Below are 17,800 nucleotides of genomic sequence, written 5' to 3' on the forward strand. Positions count from 1 at the left end.
GATTCTATCAAATCACTTAAAACATGTATACACATGTACAGTATTGTTTACGTTGCATAAACTTGTCACTGATAGAGAGTTAAGTGGTAATATGAACAAGATTGACAAATAATGATTTTTTTTTTTGCTATGGGCTTTACATTGCACCGACACAGATAGGTCTTATGGCGACGATGGGATAGGAAAGGCCTAGGCGTTGGAAGGAAGCGGCCATGGCCTTAATTAAGGTACAGCACCAGCATTTGCCTGGTGTGAAAATGGGAAACCACGGAAAACCATTTTCAGGGCTGCCGATAGTGGGATTCGAACCTACTATCTCCCGGATGCAAGCTCACAGCCGCGCGCCTCTGCGCGCACGGCCAACTCGCCTGGTAATAATGAATTTACAAGTATTAACATAAAGAAAAGACTTCTATATTTATCTAGACTGCTGATGCACTTAGTGCTTGGTAAATGATAATCTATTTAAAGATAGTCTTGCATGGCCAAAATGGTGTGAGAAATTTACTACAGATAAGAATATCCTAACCCACATTCCAGACCTTTAAGTCAGAGATTACAACCTGTGGTGATTGCTTTAACACGTTGAGTGCCAATGGTCTTCAGATTTGAGATGGCTTGATGCCATATGGCGGCACAGCAGAGTTTCAGGCGATGCGCTGTAGAAAATCAGCTGTGACATCTATGCACGTGAAATTGGTACTACGTGAAGTGCGAACTACAGGGTCTATTCCAGTTATGTATTGCTACTATGTGCCACCGTATGGCGCGACAGTATTCTGCCCAAATCACTGACTGCCCAGTGATCATTCTCAATAGTGAAAGTGCCCCAGGCATTGTTTTTGTTTCCTTGTTTACGTGCGAATTATCATTCGGTTTGTATACCTGTGCAAAAATATAAAGATATGGAATATATTTGTAATATTCTTGGTAGAAATGGTAAGTAACTTACCAAGAAAAGAATTAGTGAATTGGATATTTGTGAATTACTTATGGATTCTGATGGAGAGAAAGATATAAGTGTTTATGACAGTGAATATAACGCTAGTGACGATGAGTGCACTGACAGCATGATGGATGTAACGAGTGATGTGGAAGACAGTGGCGATACTGATTGTGACATTATAGGCAGGGACGATGCTGGTGCAAATGGTGCAAACAATCCTGTGAACAATGACGACTGAGGTCCTTGTGTAGCGACACAAAAAGATATTCCATTTACAAGCTAGGAGCATCTATATCTACAAATTGATACGTCTTCAGCCACAGGAGCATGCACATCGAGAATTTTGAATCGGTCTACAACTAACCCTCAAAAAATAAAAAAATAAAAAGCAGACTGATGGACACATGACCCTGTTAGTCGCCTTCTACAACAGGCAGGAACTACGTGTGGATGTATTCAACCCTTCCCATCCTCAGATGGTCCAACAGATGGTACCAAACCACAATCCGTGTCCGCATCTAGGTCGCTCCTTTTCAGTCGCCTCTTACGACTGGCAGGGTATTCCAGGGATGTATTTTTCATCTGTGTCCCCCACCCACAGGGGGTAACAATATGTAATGTAATATAAGGACTTGTTTTGCATTTCAGTAGGTTTTCATAAATATTGTGTTAGTTTGAATTATCACTAAAATTTGACATATTTGAAATTTGTGTTGTACATTCCATGTAAAGCATCGAAAAATTCTTAGACTCCGTATGGCATCATGCTATATTTTGTGCTTAGTAAAAATTGATGTGACACCGTATGGCGTCACACATGACTTTGGTATGATGAGATAAAGTTTACTTAGTACATCATATTAATATATCCCAAGATTATATAAACAGCCAACAAGGCGTATAATTGCTGTGGCACCAGCAGAATACTATTGAAATTCATCCCTGGCACCAGTGGAATAGTGTGCTACAATCGGCTTGACACTCAACGTGTTAATATTCAAAGCTTTACTTTTATTTTTGAGGTGCAACATTTTTAGATCTGTGTTGATGTCTGTGAAATAGTGTGAGCTGTCATATATGTACTCTTCGAAGGCTGAATGTCTAATGTATATGATCACGTTTTTGTATTATTTGTACCTTGTGTGGAAATTACGTCTTGTTTAGCCTTGTTTCTTGGCATTTGAGTTCATTAGACTTTTGGCTTGGATAATGGGTCTCTCTTGTTTAGGTTGTATTTTGTTGATGTGTGTCTGTAGTGTGTTGTTTGTTCTAAATACTTCGACTTTGCAACTTTGGAAGATGCTCGTTTTCAAACACCCTACCCGGCTCGCTGGAAGGGCAAACCGATGATGATGATGATGACTTCGACTTTGCACTTTAAGAATGTTAGCTATTTTGTATGCATTCTTATTAACATCGGACACTGAATTTTTCTCTGTCTTGTGTGGTTTTTCAGATGTTTTCCTTTTGCTTATTTAATAGTTTATCTACCGTGCCTGAAGGGTGCTTGTTTTTTATTTCAAAGTATTTCTTTCTCCTCCTTGAAATCCGTTGTGCTTATTGGTATAGAAATAGTTCTGTGTATCATTGTATTCAGTCCTGCTATTTTGTCTGCGTAAGAGTGGTTTGATTTGTTGTCAATAGTGTGTGACGTCTGAGTGGGCTTTCTGATCACATTTGGTGTGACTAAGTTAGTGTGAGTTGAGAGTGTGCAAACAGTGAAATAGTGTGTCTGTATAATGTGTAAGTATTAAGTCATTTATAAATCATAAGTTGTAGAGTTAAAACACTACCAGTCATGTGTTTATTTCTTACCCTGCCGGCCCATCACATTGCAATACCTTCAGTGGATCAAAAGTTATTTCGGTGTAACTTCTTACGTAAATAACCCTCTTTGTAGATGTTGAACCAAAGTGTAAGGTTGTGCTTAGCCTGTTATTGAGGAATAAAGGATGACCTCTAATCTCATGAAGTGCCCAAATATTGTCCCAAAATGTTCATAATAAAGTTTGTAGTAATATTCTTTTGGTTTATTGGTATTTTCAGTTCTATGTTGACATGAAATATTTGAAAAAATACAGTAGAAGTCCGTTATAATGAGAATTTATGACTGCAAGGAATTTACTCGCTATGGCAGATTGTCATTATACTGTACCAGATTTGTTGTATAAGTCAGAAAAGGTGCAAGGAAAAAAACATTAAAATTGGTACTAATCTGCATTTAGGGCAGTCGCCCAAGTGGCAGATTCCCTATCTGTTATTTTCCTAGCCTTTTCTTAAATGATTTCAAAGAAATTAGAAATTTATTGAACATCTCCCTTGGTAAGTTATTCCAATCCCTAACTCCCCTTCCTATAAATGAATATTTGCCCCAATTTGTCCTCTTGAATTCCAACTTTATCTTCATATTGTGTGATCTTTCCTACTTTTAAAGTTGCCAAGCAAACTTATTTGTATACTAATGTCATTCCACGCCAGCTCTCCGCTGACAGCTGGGAACATACCACTTAATCGAGCAGCTTGTCTTCTTTCTCCCAGTTCTTCTGTGCTCAAACTTTGCAACATTTTTGTAACGCTACTCTTTTGTCAGAAATTACCCAGAACAAATCGAGCTGCTTTTCTTTGGATTTTCTCCAGTTCTTGAATCAAGTAATCTTGGTGAGGGTCCCATACACTGGAACCATACTCTAGTTGGGGTCTTACCAGAGACTTATATGCCCTCTCCTTTACATTCTCACTACAGTCCCTAAACACCCACATAACCATGTGCAAATATCTGTACCCTTTATTTACAATACCATTTATGTGATTAACCCAATGAAGATCTTTCCTTATATTAACACCTAGATACTTAAATTGATCCCCAAAACGAAGTTCCACCCCTTCAACGCAGTAATCAAAACTGAGATGACTTCTATTTGTGAAACTCACAATCTGACTTTTAACCCCGTTTATCATCATACCATTGCCTACTGTCCATCTCACAACATTATCAAGGTCATGTTGCAGTTGCTCACAATCTTGTAACTTATTTATTACTCTATACAGAATTACATCATCTGCAAAAAGCCCCACCTCTGATACCACTTGTTACTCGTATCGTTTATATATACATATAAGAAAACGTAAAGGTCCAAAAATACTACCTTGAGGAATTCCCCTCTTAATTATTACAGGGCTAGATTGAGCTTTGCCTACTCTAATTCTCTGAGATCTATTTTCTAGAAATATAGCAGCCCATTCAGTCACTGTTTTGTCTAGTAAAATTCCACTCATCTTTGCCAGTAGTCTCCCATGATCCACCCTATCAAATGCTTTAGATAGGTCAATCATGATACAGTCCATTTGACCTCCTGAATCCAAGATATCTGCTATATCTTGCTGGAATCTTACAAGTTAAGCTTCAGTGGAATAACCTTTCCTAAAACCAAACTGCTTTCTATCGAACAAGTTATTAATTTTGCCAATATGTCTAATAAAATCAGAAAGAATGCCTTCCCAAAGCTTACATCGCATGTCAAACGTACTGGCCTGTAATTTTCAGCTTTATGTCTATCACCCTTTTCTTTATACACAGGGGCTCCTGTAGCAACTCTCCATTCATTTGGTATAGCTCCTTCGACCAAACAATAATCAGATAAGTACTTCAGATATGGTACTATATTCCAACCCATTGTCTTTAGTATATCCCCAGAAATCTTATCAATTCCAGCTGCTTTTCTAGTTTTCAACTTTTATATCTTATTGTAAATGTCATTGTTATCATAGGTAAATTTTAATACTCCTTTAGCATTAGCCATCTCCTCTATCTGGACATTATCCTTGTAAACAACAATCTTTACGTACTGCAGACTGAATACTTCTGCCTTTTGAAGATCCTCACACACACACTCCCCTTGTTCATTAATTATTCCTGGAGTGTCCTTCTTGGAACCTGTTTCTGCCTTAAGTACCTATACATTCTTTTCCATTTTTCACTATAATATGTATGACTGCCAATTATGCTTGCCATCGTGTTATCCTTAGCTGCCATCTTTGCTAGATTCAATTTCCTAGTAAATTTCTTCAATATCTTCTCACTTCGACTGTTCTGTGCGAAACAGCAATCAAGTTTTCCAAAACGTACATTTTCACGGATAGTTTCCATACTGCAGATTATGCGTTATTTTCTAATTGTGATACTATGTGAATGCGCATATTCAAATTTCTTCTTTAAACTGACAATAGTATCACTCCAAAAGCTTGAGTGGCAAATATAAAATAAATATAAATTTATGTGGGAATAGACTTTCTGAAATTTAACCAGCCATTTCTTGAGAAGTTTTATATTCTTACTTAATTTCCGTACTTAGTGTTAATATTAAGCGATCAATTATTTCACCCTTTATTTCTAATGACATAGATGTTCGTTCCCATAGGGAACCTGAAATATTTCTCCCAAATGAGTAAATTTATAACACCAGTATAAATGATCCGTTATTGGACATTATAAATTTTCCAGCTAACTCATTCCTGGTTGCCAGCGCTTCGCCCCCATGTGCTAAGTTGGGTTCATCAGTTGGTTCTTAGAAACACCCACCAAGACGCAGGGCTAGTGCATACCATGAAGGCCACTGCGTAGGCTACTTCAAGCCACCGGCAGCACCAGTGCACTATGAGAGACTTTGTCTCGTTACCAAAAATTGATGCCTGCTTGGCCATCAGACGACATAGATATTCCCATAGGGAACCTGAAATTCATGGTATGCACTAGCCATGCGTGTTGGTGGGTGTGCTAAGTACCAACTGATGAGCCCAACTTAGCACATGGGGGCAAAACGCTGGCAACCAGGAATGAGTTACCTGGAAAATTTAGTATATCCAATAACGGACCATTTATATTGTCTTTATTTCTAATGCATTAACTGCTATTGACCATGTTGTTTATGATCTTATTACTGAAACGTGATCTCCCCCTATATTTTGAACGGGAATGTTTATACCAACTAAGAGGTATTACTGTTACTATTACTGATAGATTTCAACATCACTTTCAAATGTCAGCGAGATACCTTCCTACTTCAAGTAGTGAGAAATTGATACAGATGATGATCGATTGTGTTCGACATAAACACCGAGGCCCTGCTGGCAGTGTACGAATATTGATGGCTGAAAAAGTAACTCACGGTAAATCACTCGTAATAATGGGAGAATCAGTGAAAAGGTTCTTGTTGAAAACAAAGGACCTTAGACAGTTTAATATAGGAATTATCAAGGGACATGAAAAAGAACTCTTGTTTCAATGGGGTTCTTTCTGCATGTTTTATTTTCTATACCAGACTTCTACTTTACTTTTAAAGATCGGCGGTGATTCCTTGAAGTACTGTTAGTTATAAAGATGAATATTCTTTTCTCTAGGTTCCCTTTGATGACAGCCATTCATAAGATCTGCAGTGGAGAGTTACAGCCTGCACAGTTTATAGAGTGCATCCGTGAACATCCTGAGCATACGTAAGTGTGATTGTACGGAGGGAAGTCTTCTGTCGGAGATACCAGTCTATTGAGGCAGCATGACAAAGTGCTAATGTGCTAAATTATATCCACTGAAGAATACCAATGTTGTTCTGGAAAGAGAGGCAATGCCATCTCCTATAATATCTTTCAAATTTTTAGAATTTCATGCTACAAATTTTATTCTTTGTACATTCTTTTTTTAAGGAAGTAAATCAAATTTAAACTGCTTTCATGAGGAAGGGTTAGGAAGTTGGTTTATGTATTGTATTTATAATTTTACACCATTTTCCTTCATAAGATAGCAGTGACATTGTCACTGGTTTCTCACCAAAGGTGTCGTGGTTCGTTTTCCATCCAGTGCATTTGGAAGTTTTGAAATGAAAGGTCACAGATGTGAGCCTTGAATTTTATGAAAAACTGGAGGTCTTTTTGGCTATGAACACATTATCTAGTCATGTATGATTATAAGCCCACATGCTTTTACTTCATGTGGTATGAATTTTCATCTGAAATGTCTTGAATAGTTTATCACTTTTTCTTTCTTTCCTTCCCTCTTTCTCCCTCTTTTTTTCTGTAAACTTTGGTATGTGATTAAAAGCTCAGATACAAATATTCTGTGAGGAAAGGACATCTCTTCAGTAAATTGTCTCTGGCCGTAATTAAATTAGCTCTTAATGTTACAACCATCTTATATCCATTTGCAAGGATTATTTCTAGGGTGCCTTAATTATGGATGATCTGTACAGTGTCACTTCACAATTTGACCATATTGGGTGATTACTGATATGACACAAGGAGTTAATTAGTACCCACAAAATGCCTGTGCATACTTTACTTCATAGACATGCTGTATTGCTCTATTGACTGGTATCCCTGGCTTCTTACTGTTGCTCTTCAGCATGACTGTAGTAGATTAGAATGAATGAGTGGTGTGGATGTTCATGACTAATAATTAGTCGGCAGTTTCTTGCATCTTGTACTTTGTGGTTGTTCTAGGTCCTAATTTCATAGCAAGATAAAATGTGGCTGTTTGAGCATTGTGCAGATTGTGCTTATCTTATTTTAAGGCATGGATAGCTGGAATTATAATATGTTCCAGAATCCTCATGGCTGTGCTATTTTGAATGTGTTTTTTAAATTGTATATTTGACCCCATTTTATTCCTGCTGCTGCATCTGAAATCAGTAATGTTGTTTTAACATAAATTATCTTGCTCTGCAGTTCGGACACTGTCAGCTGTAGTTACAATATATATATTTTTATTCATGACATAAATAGAGATGTTCCTCTTATATTGCTGGAATAAATCTTAAATACTGTGAATTATATTTTCTGGAGTGTTTCGGGAATTTCTAGTTACAATAAGTGGAAGTATGCGAGTTTTTTATTGGACCATGCTTGCTTCCATTTAGTTCGGGAGGCATTGTATGGAGGTTTAAATGTCTGCTCAAGAAGGCTGTCAGATGCAGGTACTTAAAAGATCTTGAAGAGTATTGGGTTGTGAATAACATTTTTGAAATAATGTAAAGAGCAAAATTTAGTCATGTGCAAAGTTTTGTTCTTTTAACTAGTCTCCAGGCAGCTGTTTTTTCCCATAATAATCTTTCTTTTAGATTTTATGATACATATGAAATTTTATAATGTTATTTCAAAAAGTAGTGTGGACATGTTTCTTCATATTTCCCACTGTTTGCATCATCTCGGTGCCATGGAGAAAATGCCAGTTTTATGGTTATTGCTAGTTGGAATCTGGTAGGTTTTTTTTTCTTTTTTTCTTTTTCTTCCTCCTACTCCTCCTCCTTGTTACAGTCTTTTACTTCTGTTGTTTCTTAGAATTTACATAATATTCCAGCATTCCACTGCAACTTTGTGGCAAATGTTCTAATTTTAGATGAAGCCTTTTCATTCTTGATTGCACATTTGAATGAACTTACTTGCTTTATGTGAGTAGAGTTAGTCGCTACTAAAGTCATTAACCTGGGAGTGGTCACTAAGAAAAAGTTTCACGGCTGGTCGTGGTTGAGAGATTCTCTCACAAATCAACATTAGCAAAGAACAAAAGGCAATAATTTCAATATGTTTCATACAACATTCAAAATACCAAAAATATGATGGTTTGGAAAGATGATACAGTTACAATAAATTTTACTCAGTAACAATAAAGTAGTCCTATACAGCAGAAATTGAAGATAACATGAATTCACATAGATATAGAACAAACAATAATTTCCACACAAACTTATTCAACTTTCTTTCATTTCATACAACATTCAAGATATATGACAGAATATGGAAATACACAGGACACTCTTACAGTACCAACAATAAATTGCAACCTCAACAATAAAGTGTACATTTACAACAATAATTGCAGGCAAAGTAAATTAGGAATTGGCAGAAAAACAGAAGCATGTGTAGTCACATGAGAGAATCCCTCATGGTTAGTCCAACGCCTTAACAAGACTGCAGTTGTAGACTTGGTAAATACTTAGTATCCTTGAAAATAATACCAGCTTGCAATTATGAAACAAGGTGTAAATACATATTCACATTCTTTGAAAATGTGTAAAAGAATTAATCATATAGTGACCACTGAGAGATTAACTCTGGAGCACAAACCTTTGTCATTTATCTTATTTCACAAACGTTCATTATTTTTACAGCATTGCAATAGTAAGGAAAATTTGGCAACACTTTTTATTACATATTAATTATTTCTAAGAAACAATGCAGGGCACTGTCTAAAGGCACAGAAATTATAGTTTTGATAACAGTGAGAACATTTATTTTGAACATGTAGTGCATACTTGCACTCAGTGCTCTTTGCAAAATGCCTTACAACAAACAGGTCAAAATATTATTTTCGTTCTCCATTTTGAGGGACATATGTGATAGGTCTCCTCAGGGCAGATGATATTCCAGCATTTTCCGCATGATGGGGTTCAGTTCCAAGGACCAACTGTACAGTGAGGTTAGAATCATTTGATAGTGATGGTGTTGGAATGTGTAACCTGCTTTCCATCCATGGTGAGAGTAGCTTGTCACTCTGTTGAATTAGGAAGTGTTTCCTCTTTAGTAGCACATTCTCCTTTCTGCAGCTGGTGTTATGAATGTGAATTGTCCACATAATAAAAATTAACTGGGCGTGTTGGCCTTGCTGTTCGGGGCGCGTGGCTGTTAGCTTGCGTTCGGGTGATGGTGAGTATGAATCCCACTGCTGGCAGCCCTGAAGATGGTTTTCCGTGGTTTCCCATTTTCACACCAGGCAATTGCTGGGGCTGTACCTTAATTAAGGCCACGGCTGCTTCCTTCCAACTCCTAGGCCTATTCCATCGTCACCATAAGACTTATCTGTGTCGGTGCGACGTAAAGCCTCTAGTAACAAAAAAAAATCATAAGCCCAGTCATGTGGGATAAGAAAAGACAAATTGTAAGCATTACTGACCTTGTATGATGTAATGAGGTTACAAACTTATTTGTAGAAATGACTATCTTCAGAAAGGCTGCAACTATTTTCTAAGCAGTGCATGGAGTTTCCTCATAGTAGTCATAAGCACAGTCAGGGTCAGTTGTCACTTCGAACTGTGATGCCACTTGTGATACCCAAGCGCTGGTAAATGCAGCTTGGCTCAAGTGGAGACAAGTCACCGGAGTCCTCTGCGCTAAAAAGATGCCTCACCATCTAAAGGCAAAAATTTACAAGACCGTGGTACGCCCAGCAGCTATTTACGGGGCAGAATGTCATCCAGTGACAAAAAGCATGAACATACTCTTCATACAATGGAAATGAGGATGCATTGATCAACTTTTGGACACACTCGATGTGACCACATAAGAAATGCAGATGTTCGGAAAGGCTTGACATCGTTCCAATTGTGGAAAAAGTGAGGGAAGCGTGTCTCCGCTGGTACGGTCACGTTATGAGAAGGCAGGATGGCTCAGTTGCTAAAACAGCTCTCCAGGTTGATCAGAGAGGAATACGACCAGGTGGAAGGCCTTTAAGGCCGACATGCACGACATTGGTTTAAAACCTGAAGATGTCAGCAATAGGACGAAATGGAGGAGATGTAGCAAAACAGCGGACCCCATACTTTGGAATAAACGCTAGAAAAGAGAGATTCATAAGCACATCATTTAAGCATTGATGCTAGGAAGGTCCTGAAGTGCTTATGTCCTTTGCGCACTTTCTGCGCAACAATTAAGACTTAGCAGTTGTGAAAATGACGAACGTTTGTGTTGTAGGATTAAAAATTCCTTCCTTTTCGACTGAACTGACACGTATGTTGAGTATGGCTGAGTGTGTAACATTTCTAGTCCTAATAGTCATTTATACTTAATGACTGCTTTCCATCCAAGAGTTTGTAAGTATCTTTAGTGTCTGTTCATGCTGTATGCTGATATAAGGTATATTGATTAGACAGTGTTATTTTTCTAACATAATCCATTTGTGCTGCTATTGCCTAGTCATAAAATATAAGGCAGCTATGTATTCCACTTAAGTTTAAAGGTTGCCCTTTTTTCCTATTTTACCACAAGTGCCTTATGTGCCAGAAGTGTTCGTTACAGTTTCTCAGTCATGTGGAATAAGAAAAGACAAATTGATCTATTTGAGTCTTGAATCTTAAATCTATTATTTGGTAGGTAGGACTGAAATTTGAGTTGTGATTACAAGTGCTGAAGAAAACTGAGTAGGAACACTTCAAAAAGTTCCAGAGTTCCATGTTAATGCGGTTGATTGTGACATTGGTACTATGAATTTATTTACATGTATTTAAAATACTCTCACTTATTGTTCTGTAAACTTTCCATGAACTTCCAGAAAGTATGGTTAATAAAGTTGTTAAATACATGCTGTGTGCTTAGATGAAATAGTATCGTAAGGTATGAAATGAATTTAGACCATCTAATAAGTACTGATTCCTCATTGAAAACTGTGTACCTTCTTTACCTTGTTCTCAACAAAAGCAGTTGAAACACAATTATTCTGGTGGTCCAAGGCAAACTTACTGTGTATATATTAAAGGTCTATGGTACTACCAAGTTTTATATCAGATAATGAGAAGCTTTGTTGTATGTATACTTGTTATGTTGTTAATAGTTAAAGGCAGTTGTGTTATACTTGTTAAATGTTTGTATGTGTGAGTGTGCATCACCAAAAATTGTTGTTAGCTCATAAAATTGTATACATATATATTTATATCAGATCCTGGCATAATCTATGATCTTTTATTATCAAGAGTTACAGTGTAGAAGTTGACTGTATAGAGTTTATTTTGGTTAATATTTTTAATCCTTTTTGTTTTATTATTTTAAAGTATGTAATCAAACTCTACTGTTCTCGATCATGATATATAGATATTTTAGTGTATATGTACAAAAAGAAGCGTCTTTGTGGGACTTCTTGTCCAGCCTTATTATATTTTATTACTTCTGTTGACAAAAAGGAGTTAGGTGGCAGATGGCAGAGTGAGAGCTCAGTTCTAAGATCTAGAATACATTTACATTCCATCTCATGCACGCTGATTTTATGTCATTTAGAGTTCTGTGCTTAGCTACACTTGTGTAGCAAGTAGATTTCATTACTCGTACTAATGACCTATCCTTTATTCTCCTGTGCTCTTGGCATTTCAAGGAAGAGCTGTTACGGTTGACATTGTAATGAGATTTGAGATTTCATCCTTCGCTTAGCTCTGCAAGAAAATAAAATTCTATTGTGATAAAATAATTTTTAGTTGATGATCCCATTTCATGAAGACCTGCTGAGTATGTCTCAATTATTGGTAAGTCTTATTTTAGATTCTATGCAATTAGTTTTCATCTTCTCTGTGTCAGAAAAGAAATAGAATCAAGTCATTCCTCTAACTAAGTTGAAACAGGAAATAAAATGGCTTCTTCTATAACAAACTGGACAGATTCAAGTCAGTTTGTGGAGCATCTGTTGTTATGAATACAAGTGGGTTCAACCCCATTAGACCTTCCTAGAAATTGTTAAATCTGTCAAGAGTTGCAAATCAAATTAGGGATCACTTTGACAGTCCCACGAAAAATGTGAGAACTTATAACCTTTAGATATTTCATATTTATTGCACTAATTACTATTTTGCTAGCTCGATATGGGATAAATGAATTAAAAGTTGCTAAATTACATCCAGGATCCCAGGCTTCATATGCAGATTGTCCAATAAGATTCTCTCAATGACTAGAAAACCACTATGAGGTTATGTTGACAAACTTTTTTTTTTAATTTACTGTTCTTTTCATTATAATCAATACTGAATTGTAACCAAGTGAAATATTATATAAACGTATCTACTTCAATTTTGCTTTCAGGATATCTGTAAAGAACACTACCCTTTGACTATCCCCAGCCATCCCTCTCCTCTGTAAATGTGATCCAGGCTTCCAGAGGCTCTTAATAGTTACCTGTTTATAATGGTGCCATATGACCTAGCGATTGTTACTCTTGACAAATAAAAGAACTAATTTGGTAATTGATGTTATGTTTTATATTAATGCTGCTTATTATTTGTATTGTGCTTATTTGTTGCAATTTCCTAAAAGCTCACTCTGTGTCATGCTGACCAAATTCAGTGCTGCTGTATGTTGCCATGCCTATTCTTATTGCAACTTCATAATTACTGTTTTAATTCCAGTGATTTTAAAGCAAATGAGCTGTCAGTTTTACTTCAGCTATTTTAAATCTTATTAAACAGTGGCTGTAGAAGATTCAACACTTATATCACCCAGCTTACTGCTGCCAGAAACTAAAGCTCTTTTTTGCTCATTCTTGTTCTTTTCGTCTAATGTTCACCGTTTGTGTAGATGATAAAGGTCGTGGGCTATTCCAAATTGGATGTTTCGTTTTTCATATTAGTTTGGTATATTTTGTGATCTTAGATAAATTTAACTGAAGTTTGGCTCCTTGGTTGAATGGTCACTGTAGCAGCCTTTGGTTCAGAGGAGCCTCTCGTTCAATTTCTGGCTGGCCAGTGTTTTAACCAATCAGTCCTTATTGATCAACGTGGAAATTTATCAGATAATTCCCTTGATAAATTATTCCATTCCCTTTCTTCCAGTAAAAGGTTGTTTGATTAACAAAGATTATTAGGAAAGGTATTTCACCTTAAAAGGTTGATAGTATTTCCAAATTAAGCAACGTACATAATATTACAAACTGAATCGGGAGATAAACTTTAGTTTTGTATAGTAGTCATAGAAAGGTTTATTTGCCTCTTGTTATGCTTTCACCCACTTTTTATAATGATAGTACACCCTCTGTCAGATTAACAGAAATTTAGAACCATATCAGGAGTGTCCCTCTGGTCCCTGTTAGCAACCCTGATTACTGGGATGGATGTTGGATGGTACGTTTCATGGTAGCAAAGTATAGTTGGAATTTATAACAGCTGTCTTCTTACAACAGCAATACTAGTGTCGTATTGATCACACATTATCAGCTCCATGGGAGAATGTAATGTACAAACATGCATTAATGCATTAATTTAAGTCTAACTTAAATATAACGTTTTAGTACTTGTAGTTATTTATGTGGAAAATGTGTTTACAAGGCAATGACACAGATATGTAATATGACCTTAATTTGCTGCAGAAGGAACCGTTTGCTTCCTGCATAGGCTCGGAGCAGGATACAGAAATTTCTTTCACAAAATTACAATGTTTAGTAACTTTGACCAAACCCTATGTTAGATAATATATTTATAGATTGGCTTAACCAGATATCTCTCAGAAGCCTAACTCCTGTATATTGGGAAGGAATTTTAAAAAAATTATAAAGACCGGATTAGGCCACCAGCTGTCCAAAAGAGAAGGGGAATGTGAATGGCGTATTGTCTGTCTTTCTTTTTGGAATAGTCCATCGACTTTAAAAGAGAAAAGTGTATGCTTCTCATCAATTCAATAGAGTATCTCAGCTGCGTAGTGTTGAATGCTAGTAGGCTTGAGTGGATCAGTTAACAATAGACTGTAAACTAATCAAACAACAATTCACTTCATTCTTTCTTATGATGCACTGACTTTCCTTTCTTCATCTTGTATTTTATATTTTCTTCTTAACTTTGTTATTTTGGCTGTAGTTAGCAGAACTACCACTAAGAAAATAAGGCATGTGCAGTGAATAACAATTTGTAAAGAATGTATTGTTGAAAAGTACAATAAATTTGTTATGTTGGAAGTATGTGATTCATAACTGTGTCAATGTGTATTCCTCAACGAGTCATTACCCTGTTCTCTTTCCCTTATAGGAGCATGCCAAAAGGACCTATCCGAGGACGGTGTTCACTTTAACATGTCAGTGTTATTGATTGTGACTAACTACAAATAAATTTAATGAATATACGAACAGTGACTGTTCCTTGGAGTTTAATTACAACAATGGCCAATTTGAACATCTATGACTGGGTTGTGTATGGCTCAGTCAGCTGGCAGTTCCATGCCTATAAGTTAACACTCGTTTTAGAAGGACAGTGCTTTCTAACGGACCTTCATAAGGTTTGATGCAAGGAAGATAAAAGAGGAAGGACATATCTGTATATTCCATCTTGGGTGAGAAGAACAAAGAATACTTGAAAACTGTAGGCATTTTGTGAAGGCACATCTCTGCCTTCAAGAAATAAAAAGGTTTTGGTTGTTCCAAGATTTTAACCTTTATGTTTATGATATATTCTGTTATTTCCTCTCCTATTCTGCTGATATTATTACGTGACTGTTGAGTATAGATTTCATAGCATGTAAGGAACAGTTTGTTCAATTTTAAACATCTTTGCCAGACAATCATTTCAGTGGACACTTTCTTAACTGGGTTCGGGGCCGAACTCTAGGTCAGATAATGAAATAGCCAGTTAAACTGACTGAATTAAAATAAAGGACCTATCCAGCAATTTATAATACTTACTGTAAGTTACGTCACCATGTTTTAAATTTTGAAACTTAATTAGCTTATAAAATGTAATTACAGTCATCTGCAGTATTACAAGTGATGCTGGCTTCTCTGAATGCACCATGATTTCCAATTATTTTATGAAGCATTACAGTCTTTTCCATAAATACTGGTCCGTGAATTAATGTTCTTTTACAACGTCCTTGTACAAACCTCAGCCATAACGCATCATGGACTATTTTTCATTTGTTGGCTGTTTTAAGGTGCATCAAGTAGAGAGTATTTTCTCTGGCTCCACCCGAGTCCTGCAAAGATTTTAGATCGTGCTGCCAATTATTTACCTTTCTTTTCCCAACTCCTAATTCATTACAAATTAACTGCACAAATTTTCCTTTATCAAAACATTCTGATGCATTAAGTTTCTGCTGGATTGTTAAGGGGACTTCTACGTGAACATCATAGAAAAAGCTCCAATATTTGCTTGTAGTCAACTCCTGCTACTGAAGTTTAGAATGCACAAGGTTATAATTATTTTGATAATTTCACTATACCTTTAGAAGTATTTTAAATCCATAAAAGTTGTGCTTTCCCAAAAATTACTTCTGTTATAAATTTTATCATTAATTCAGCCTGTGGGCCCCATTCACACAGACGCGTAACGACTGCCGTTTGTTTACTCGCTCGCGGCCTTCTCGGAAAGGATGTTCTGCAGCAATGCTCAGTGCTGCCATCCTCTGTACTTAGAAACTATGCTTCAATTGTTTCCCGTTCTTGCCGTGTGGACAGTTAGAATCAGGTTAGGATCTGGACAAGACGATTGGTCTGGACGGTTAGAAGCCGCGAAGCAGCCTTAGTCCCCTAGTTTCGTGTATGGTTAGGATAGGATCTAGACAAGACGGTTGGTCTGGACAGTTAGGATTCTTGCCGTGGAGAAGACCATTGGTCTGGACGGTTAGAAGCCATGAAGCGGCCTTAGGCCCGTAGTTTCGTAATGTTACATTTACTTGCACTTTTATTGTGCTGCGGTTTGTAACGGATTATGATCAACATTCTTGATGGGAAGGAGGTCACACGCCACTATACATTGGCCAATAGGAATACAAGTAGCTACTTCAGGAATGAAAATGGCATGTAATAATCTTAATTAGGTTATAAAAGTAAATATGCTTCTAGGGGTGGGATGGTGGGTTCCTGGACATCGCAATGAACACGTCTCTCCCCTGAGATGCTCTCCAAATAAGATTTCATTAATTCCACTTCTGACATTACAAATATGGTGGCCCACAGGCTGAACTAATACCTAAATTTTTAATGAACTTTTGTAACATTTAATAAATTTTGTCACTTCATGGGTTGGTACATGTATCTCAGAAACCAGAAATGTTACTAAAATGAAATTTGTCGTAGATGTTCACCATAATCTGCTCTTCAAAGTAGACTATTACTGCATTTCTAGTTTGTGTGAATTTTCATATCTACAAACAAATAATATTGAAAATTTTCAGTGGTTGGTCCTAACTTACTATGGGAAGTATTTCACCTAGAACCCTAAAAATGATCTACATTAATCTAATGTCTGGCTGAGAGTTCTGTACAAAATTTCAGCTCTCTCTCTTCAATAGTTCCTGAGATACATGTACCAACTCATGAAGTGACAAATTTTATTGAATATTACAAAAACTCATTAAAAAATTATAACAAAAGTAATTTTTCAGAAAGCACAACTTTTATGGGTTTAAAATACTTCTAGCCAGGTTGAGTGGCTTAGACAATTGAGGCACTGGCCTTCTGACCCCAACTTGGCAGGTTTGATTCTGGCTCAGTCCGGTGGTATTTCAAGGTGCTCAAATAAGTCTGCCTCATGTTGGCAGATTTACTGGCATGTAACTCCTGTGGGACTAAATTCCAACACCTTGGTGTCCTCAAAAACCATAATAGTAGTTTGAGGGATGTAAAGCCACATTATTATTATTAAAATACTTCTAAAGGTATAGTGAAATTATCATTGTAATAATTATAACTTTTTGCATTCTAAACTTCAGTCGCAGCAGTACCATGAATCTAAGCAAATACTGGAGAATTTTCTATGTTATTGAAGTCCCTTTAAAATATAATGTGCGTACTGCACTGAATAAATCAGCAAACTGATTAAAAGCAGCATCCACTATTTTAAGTGATTAGTAATATGAAACAAGTTTCATCTTGTCCTCGAATGGAACAAAGTGGGAGGCAGCACTGGAGCTCACGACCATGAGAAACTGGAAACTACTCACTGGGTTGGCGAGGTAACCGAGACAGTTAAGAGGGTACCACTGTATAAACTGAATATCAAATATAACCAACTCCCCTGTGATCCATTGTCATTTGAGAACTGAAGATCCAGTACCAGTATTTTAAATTATCTTTCAGAATCCCCAAGATGATGTTGGAATATTTATGGACACATTTTCACAAACTCTAAATTT

General features: G+C 36.6%; 1 protein-coding gene across 2 annotated transcripts in view; it reads left to right on the forward strand.

Moving 5' to 3' along the window:
- The window catches only part of Gpdh1 (Glycerol-3-phosphate dehydrogenase 1), a 152,282-nt gene that overhangs the window by 99,954 nt on the left and 34,528 nt on the right, over positions 1-17,800 (forward strand). The window contains exons 8-9 of one of the 2 annotated variants that reach the window (XM_067156009.2): positions 6,344-6,436; positions 14,701-15,094. In XM_067156009.2, coding sequence (XP_067012110.2) covers positions 6,344-6,436; positions 14,701-14,743 — 136 coding nt within the window. In that variant the 3' untranslated portion in view covers positions 14,744-15,094. Of the gene's footprint in view, positions 1-6,343; positions 6,437-14,700; positions 15,095-17,800 lie in introns of those variants that run through there. The other variant, XM_067156010.2, reaches the window with a different exon arrangement.

Source organism: Anabrus simplex, chromosome 1 (assembly GCF_040414725.1).
Source record: "Anabrus simplex isolate iqAnaSimp1 chromosome 1, ASM4041472v1, whole genome shotgun sequence".
Classification (NCBI taxonomy): Eukaryota; Metazoa; Arthropoda; class Insecta; order Orthoptera; family Tettigoniidae; genus Anabrus; species Anabrus simplex.